Source organism: Ranitomeya variabilis, chromosome 4 (assembly GCF_051348905.1).
Source record: "Ranitomeya variabilis isolate aRanVar5 chromosome 4, aRanVar5.hap1, whole genome shotgun sequence".
Lineage (NCBI taxonomy): Eukaryota > Metazoa > Chordata > Amphibia > Anura > Dendrobatidae > Ranitomeya > Ranitomeya variabilis.
Window position 1 is genome coordinate 453,149,616 of NC_135235.1, and position 7,876 is coordinate 453,157,491.

Sequence of the window (7,876 nt, forward strand, 5' to 3'; positions counted from 1 at the left end):
ATTAAAAAGAGAAGAGTTATCTGAGGCAGCAAAGATTGATATCATTATACTCTATAATATGGCTTAAAATAGACACAATCCACTCATAAGGGAACATGTACATACGTATGGGGTCGGGCAGGAAACAGGACAACCCCTTTAAGTGTTGTTCCATCAGGGACATTTCGCAGATCACAGCTTGCTCTGTATCTTTCGCAGCTCCCATAGAAATGAATGGAGACAGATGCGCATACGCAGCCCCCTTTTGTTTCGGGCAGATGGGATTCCAGCAGTGGACCTGTGCCTATTGAATATTTCCTGTAAAGAACCCCTTTAAATAAAGATGCCCGAGTCCAAATCCGACATAGCGAATTCTGTACGGATGGATTATTCTCCCCCAGAAACATTGCTTCCAGGGATACACAGATGTGTACCCCAAGCCCAGAGGGGGCTACAGGGCTCCTGCCAGTGTGCGTGCCCCCAAAGAGAAAGCGAAATCCTTTACTATTGTGATGCGGCAAGTGCTTGTTCCGCTAACCCATATCCCCCAAGAACTAAACGACTGGACACGCTGAAAGATAACGGTCAGGGGAAATCACGAAGCCCCCAAACATATCGGGTGGTCCGCCAATCAGGATCAAACCTGGCCAAAGTGCGAAAACAACATGTCCGGCTACACTAATATTTCCATAAGACCACATATCCCTTTAATTGGCACACAGCCCTTACAGCAGTGCTGTGGCGGGCATGCTGGGGGTTGTAGTGCCCTTAGCACACCTGGAGTAGTCATGCATTACTTCACCATACATAGGTGGGAGCACAGTGAGGAGCCCCGGACGGTACCTGCTTGCTGACCCCCATCTTTGCCCCGAAGCCTCCGCGCTGCATAACAAGGATCCAGCAGCCGCTGCCTAGCAACCAGCCGCCGTCACGTGATGCTGCTGGCCTGGTCTCCCCGCGCACAGGTGTGACGCCTATCACCCGCCAGGCTGCAGTGTGGTCCCGGGACCCCGGTGTCAGGCGGACGCTGCAGGTGTGTGACGGGCCCACGGCAACAAGGGGGTCTGTGGGTGATACAAGAAGCCCACCCCCAGGCCTCACAACTAGCAGGCCCGAGCAGCCATGTTGGTGGTGGCAAACTCTCCTCAGAGTTCCCGGCATTCCTCGCTTTCCCACTATCAGGAATGCCGGGAATGTTGGAGAAGCATGGAGCACTGACGCCATTCATGTTCTGAATGTATTACCCCAGCGTCCCCACCACACTGAGCTCTGTGGGAGACTCGGGACCGCCAGCGGATTTTCCAGTACGAATCTGCAGTAAAATCCCGGTGTGTCCGTGGATTTTATCCTCTGACGTGCCCAGTATGCACCACAGGTCAATAGGCCCCTGTCACAGAGAGAGAGAGAGGCATGATTTGTTTAAAAAAGCCGAAGCGGTCGCCGGAGTCCATCATTTCACCTCACGTTTCATCCGTTTTTCGCCAGACAGAAAAAACATTCCTATGTCTGTTTTCTCCGGCCGCCGGAAAATAATTTTCTACAGATCCGGCAAAAAAAGATGAAACGTGAGGCTAACAGGCGCAATCCGGCGCTAATACAAGTCTATGAGAAAAAAATGGATCCGTTTTTTTCAAAATTCACCGGATTGTGCCTGACTGCAAAAACCTGATGTGTGAAAGTAGCCTTACCCTTCAGTTAGAAAATACACTATAACACAAGCACCAAAACTTTGCTACCGCCACCGCACTGACTGTCCTGCTAAAAGGGGGAAATTAACTTTAATTCTACAGGCAAAAATTGCTCCTAGGAAACCACTGCTAAGGACAGGCAACAAGCAGAAGAGACTTGTTTGGGCTAAAGAACACAAGGAATGGACATTAGACCAGTGGAAATCTGTGCTTTGGTCTGATGAGAACAAATGTGAGATCTTTGGTTCCAACCAACGTGTCTTTGAGCGACGCAGAAAAGGTGAACGGATGGACTCTACATGCCTGGTTCCCACCGTGAAGCATGGAGGAAGAGGTGTGGGGGTGCTTTGCTGGTGACACTGTTGGGGATTTATTCAAAATTGAAGGCATACTGAACCAGCATGGCTACCACAGCATCTTGCAGCGGCATGCTATTCCATCCAGTTTGCGTTTAGTTGGACCATCATTTATTTTTCAACAGGACAATGACCCCAAACACATCTCCAGGCTGTGTAAGGGCTATTTGACCAAGAAGGAGAGTGATGGGGTGCTACGCCAGACCTGAACCCAATCGAGATGGTTTGGGGTGAGCTGGACCGCAGAGTAAAGGCAAAAGGGCCAACAAGTGCTAAGCATCTCTGGGAACTCCTTCAAGATTGTTGGAAGACCATTCCCGGTGACTACCTCTTGTAGGTCATCAAGAGAATGCCAAGAGTGTACAAAGCAGTCATCAAAGCAAAAGGTGGCTACTTCGAAGAACCTAGAATATAAGACATAATTTCAGTTGTTTCACACTTTTTTGTTAAGTATATAATTCCACATGTGTTAATTCATAGTTTTGATGCCTTCAGTGTCAATGTACAATTTTCATAGTCATGAAAATACAGAAAAATCTTTAAATGAGAAGGTGTGTCCAAACTTTTGGTCTGTACTGTGTATATATATACAGTACAGACCAAAAGTTTGGACACACCTCATTTAAAGATTTTTCTGTATTTTCATGCCACCCTTGTTCACCTCTTGGAAAGAATAGCGGATACAGAAGAGCATCAAGGTTGCTGTGCAAAATGCTAATTCGTTGTGTCTTAGGAACCAAAGGGTTGTTTTGGTCTGGCTTAAGATGGACTAATATATCCCTTTGAAAAGGAGGTTCTCCATCATTTTTTTGAAAAACAACTGCGACCTCACTTACACGTGGTTTGTTGTAAAGTCGAGGATTCTGTTTATGTTCTTGTTTAATGGCCATGACAATAGAAGGCATTTCAGTACCATTTTGTATAGCCCTCTGTTCCTCCTCAGCTTGAACGTCTTTTAGCATGCGATATGCGGCAGCAAATGGGCTTATTTTTTGTAAATGTACATCAATTTGGTTCATCAGTTCAGCATCACACTTTTCGTTTTCTTTTAGGTTCATCCTTTGTTCTGTAGTCTCATTTGTATCAATGATGTATAATTGTGCAAATTTTGGTGGTTGTCCTATTTCTGGGTGAAGTGTTCCAGTGCGGTGGTAGATCTAGCTGTGAATTTTAAAACAATACGGTCCGAATCCAGGGGGCGGTGCAATGTTGGCACCGAATGAAGCAAACGCATGAGAACTGTTGATGCTTCTGATATTTTCCATGAAATTTCTACTGTGTTGATGCATTCCTTTCATTAACTGCTCAAAGAGATCTGAGTAGTGAGGTCTCGGTAGCATAACTTTTCCTTTTTGGCAGCATTGAGTAAACTGATTGTCAGATGGTTTTTCATCAATGAAATTCAGAGAGTCGCATTTAGAGCAAACTGCATTCATATTCCCACAGTAGTGTTCATGAATTGTACTTTCATTGTCTGTTACGTAATGTGCAAGTTGTTGAATATTGTCCTGGTCGTGCCTTAGTTGGTAGAGCATTCGTTGTTTATGAATTTGGCGATCATGTTGTTCCTGTCGTACAACAGTTTGTTGTGGTGTCTCCGGTTGGCGACGGTGTCTGTGAGATTCCGCATCCTGGGCTTGTCTGGCGGCAGTTTGTTGTGGTGTCTCCTGTTCCCAATGTTGTCGTTTTCTTGCTGCTGCTGCTGCTGTTGATTTTCTGTCATCCTCATTGGCGTATTTTTGTTTACGACCCATTCTAAGATAGAAACACAGGGAGATGCCGCCCATAAAGGGAGACGCAGGCACACACCCTACACAATGGCGGCACTTGACAGCAGTGGAGGACAATGATGATTCCAGAATTCGCGGCAGACTGTGCCCGTCGCTGATTGGTCGAGGCGGGATTTCAGAGACAGACAGACAATTAGACCCTTAGACAACACAATGGCGGCACTTGACAGCAGTGGAGGACAATGCCCGTCGCTGATTGGTCGAGGCCTAGCGGCCTCGACCAATCAGAGACGCGGGATTTCCAGGACAGACAGACAATTAAACCCTTAGACAATTATATATATAGATGATGGCCCCAGCCCCCATATATACAATAGGATGACCCCATAGCCCGTTCATATAACAAATAATGAAGTTTATACTCACCTCATCCTGATTTCCGGCACTGCAGCCTCCGCCTTCTCTTCTGGCCTGTAGAGCGGCGTGAGACAATGACGTCATCATGCCCCCTGCATGAGCACGCTGATGTCTCACAAGCCGCAGTCTGCAGCTTATGAGAGGGACTGATGCGCGTGGCTGTGTCTGCTGCCGGCCACATCACAGTACAACAGACATGGCCGCGCTCAGTTTGCTATGCGCAGCCATCAGACGGCCGGCCCTGCACAGCTGCTGGGATAGTGGCCCGGGGGGCATTTGCCACCCGGCCCAGCCAGCCCCTGAAGACAAGGCCCCAAAAGGGAATAGTTTTGAAGGTGATGGCCACAGACTATTACTCTCCTTATACTTCCAGATTCTTCAGTAATTTTGCTATTGTCCTTGACAATACTGGTAGCATCACTGAAGCCTATTTAGGTTGTACAGGCAGTCCAGCTTCCCCAGGATAGCACCTCTAGCCCTGCTATGGCAAAAAGGTTTGCTGTGTCTTCCAGCACAGTCTCAAGAGCATGGAGCAAATATTAGGATGCAAGCAGATATGGAGAAGGCCTTAGGCTATGTGCACACGTTGCGGATTGGTGTGCGGATTTTTTCGCACTGTTTTTGCAAAATCCGCAGGTATACCGCACTGCGGATTACCCGCAGATTTACCGCGTTTTTTGTGCGGATTCCACCTATTGAGGAGCAGGTGTAAACCACTGCGGAATCCGCACAAAGAATTGACATGCTGCGGAAAAAACAATGCTGCGTTTCCGTGCGTTTTTTTCTGCAGCATGTGCACTGCGGATTTTGTTTTCCATAGGTTTACATGGTACTGTACAACGCATGGAAAACTGCTGCAAATCCGCAGCAAAATCCGCAATGTTTTCACATAGCTTTAGAAGGGCAGGGCTGGTATCTTTTCTTTTGTGTGAGAAGGAGCACTGCTAGAAAGATTCATATTTTAGACTCTGCATCATTGAATTCAATGGCGTTATTGGCATGTCTGACTACTTTTTTCATGTATATAAAGGGGTGGTCCAAAACCAAAGCTAAAGGGAACTTGTCAGCAGTTTAGGCCGATATAAGATGCGGCCACTGTCTTTCAGGGCTTAGCTAAAGCATTTTGTATTGCTCTATATAAGCCCCCGATTCGACCTGCAAGTGAAGAAAAATAACTTTTATTATACTCACCCAGGGGGGAGGGGCGGTCTGGTCTGATGGGTGTTGCAGGTCCCGGTCCGGCACCTCTCATCTTCTTGTGATGCTGCCCTCCTGCTTCTTCATCGCTCCCAGCATCGGCGCTCTTGCGCAGGCGTACTGATTTGCCCCGTTGAGGGCAGAGTAAAGTACTGCAGTGTGCAGGCGCTGGGCCTCTCTGACCTTTACCGGCACCTGCGCACTGAACAAATCAGTACACCTGCGCAAGAGCGCCAATGCCGGGGAGCGATGAAGAAGCAGGAGGGCAGCATCACAAGAAGATGGGAGGTGCCGGTCCCGAACCTGTGACACCCATCGACCCAGACCACCCCCAAGGTGAGTATAATATACTTATTTTTCCATCTTTTTCCTTCCATTCCGATGACGTTTCATTTGAGAATCCCAAGGGTGTCTTTTGCAGTACTCAAACGGGACATAATCAGGGGGCCGAGGCTTTGGTCACTGCTGCTGCTGCTTTCACAACTCAATGAAGTGTCATCAGTGATGTCCATTTCATGGACCGAGTCAGTCCCTGCTCTATTGAACTTGCATCAGTTGTCAATTCCAAGGCATGCTCAGTATGCACTCCCTGTGCTATATTCCTTTGATTGCACAGTGACAATGAGTTCCCTTACTGGCTTAAATAAGTAACGAGCCAACAAAACAGTACACTGCCAATGAGCATTGGAAAACAGAGTACTAGCAGGCTGTGCATAGTCCAGCCCCCGAAATGCACATTACCGCCCTGAAACAGGATCTAGAAAAATAATTAGATTATTACATTAAAGGTTATCTGTCAGCAGGCTTTTGTTATGTAATATACGAGCTGCATGATATAGGGGCAGAGAGCCTGATTCCGGAAATGTATCACTCACTGGTTGCTTGGTGTAGTTTTCATAGAATCTCTGTTGTAGATGTAGCAGTGACCAGAATGTTCACCTATATGCCTGTTACACAGGCAAAAAGCATGTGGGGATTGCCTGCCAGTCACTGTAATGCCATAGCCATCTTGGTATTGGCATTACTGTGATTGGCTGGCCACATTACCTCATCGGAGGTTATAAAAGGACCGGCGCCACCGCACTCGGTTCACTGACCCTATTGCACAGCTCAGGGACGGTTCTGATAGAGGGAGAGAGCAGTTTAACCTAGTGTTGATATTAGTGCTGATGCTGAACCATCATACAGTCCTTCTAAGGGCTAATCTTGTGCTTATCATATACATTCTGCATTTTGCCTACAGACAGCAGCTGAAGCAGGGAGAGTGGCAGAATACAGCCTCAGGAAGGGCTTAGGGCTTTGCAGTCCATTGCTAAATATATAGCTGCTGCACGTGACCACATTAATTTTTTTTTTTTTTTTGGGGGGGGGGGGCAAAAAAGTAACTATATTGTCACCCACAGAGTATTAGGTGCTTTTTTTAACATTTCGGAGGTATATAACACTCAAAAAATACATAAAAAATTTGTTCTGGATTAAATATGTCATCCATAGAGTATTACTTGCTTTCTGTTACATTACGGGGTATTAAACTACAAAACAACACTTTGCCTGCAGCAGGTGACCAATTTATCTATTTTTTTTATTAAAAATAAAATTGGTTTCCAGAGACCTAGCAATTACAAAATGTGTAAGGCATGCGGTAAGGCACGAGGAAGTGGAAGTGCTGATGATGGTGCACGCAGACGCGGAGGATGTTGGGCAGGTGCAACTACGCATGTTGCTTGAGTACAAGAAACACGCCCATCCGCGACTCATAGCTTACTGTCCCACTTAGCAGGAGACTCGGTACACTACTTCTCAAGACACACCAGAGTGAGCAGGTGGTCAGTTTGATAGCAGATAATGCTTCCAGTATGATTGCCAGCAACACCAAGTCTTCCACACTGTACAGCGGGGGTGGGGAACCTCAGGCCCCAGGGCCATTTACGGTCCTCGATGGCCTGTTATCAGGCTCCCGGGCAGATTCTCAGGGACCGCATTCCTGGTCAGGGAGCTGTATTTTGATTGCCACAAGCTCATTAATTTCTTCTTGCTCTGTTAACACACACATGCTGTGTTCACTACTGAACACTGAAGGACATGCAATGAAAGATTACGTCCTGAAACCAGTGCCAGAGTCAGGATGTACTTTGTAGGCGGAGTTTGTACGGCCCCCGAAGGATGGTGTAAATATCCACATGGCCCTTGGCAGAAAGATTCCACACCCCTGCTGTACAGTCTCACAAGCCAACAGTTTGGATCACTGAAACCTCACCCTGATCTTCCTTCCTCCCACCATGTTGAGTCCCAGGAAACCAGTGATCCCAAGATGAGCAGGGGCCTGACCACTAAGAGCCTAACCACCACCAGCATGGTCAGGCTTATGTCATCTAAGTACCCCGAGTTGGTGGGCCGAAAGCTTGGGTCCACGATTGGTGCCAGCGGATGACACCACTGCCTCTTCCCCTGTGTTAGATTTTTCACAATCCCTTGTCCATGACACTAGCGCAGATGCCTCCTGCCATGC

The 7,876-nt window shown here is 47.3% G+C and overlaps 1 protein-coding gene across 3 annotated transcripts in view; it reads right to left on the reverse strand.

Annotated features, from left to right (window-relative positions):
• IFT52 (intraflagellar transport 52) overlaps nucleotides 1-3,120 on the reverse strand; it is a 49,314-nt gene extending 46,194 nt beyond the window's left edge. For 2 of the 3 annotated variants that reach the window (XR_013213329.1, XM_077251551.1), the window contains exon 1: nucleotides 823-3,120. Coding sequence is in view for 1 of the 3 variants with exons in the window: in XM_077251551.1 (XP_077107666.1) it covers nucleotides 823-1,203 (381 nt within the window). In the remaining 2 variants the exon portion in view is untranslated. Of the gene's footprint in view, nucleotides 1-105 lie in introns of all 3 variants that reach the window. The other variant, XM_077251552.1, reaches the window with a different exon arrangement.
• Between the last annotated feature and the right edge of the window lie 4,756 nt (nucleotides 3,121-7,876).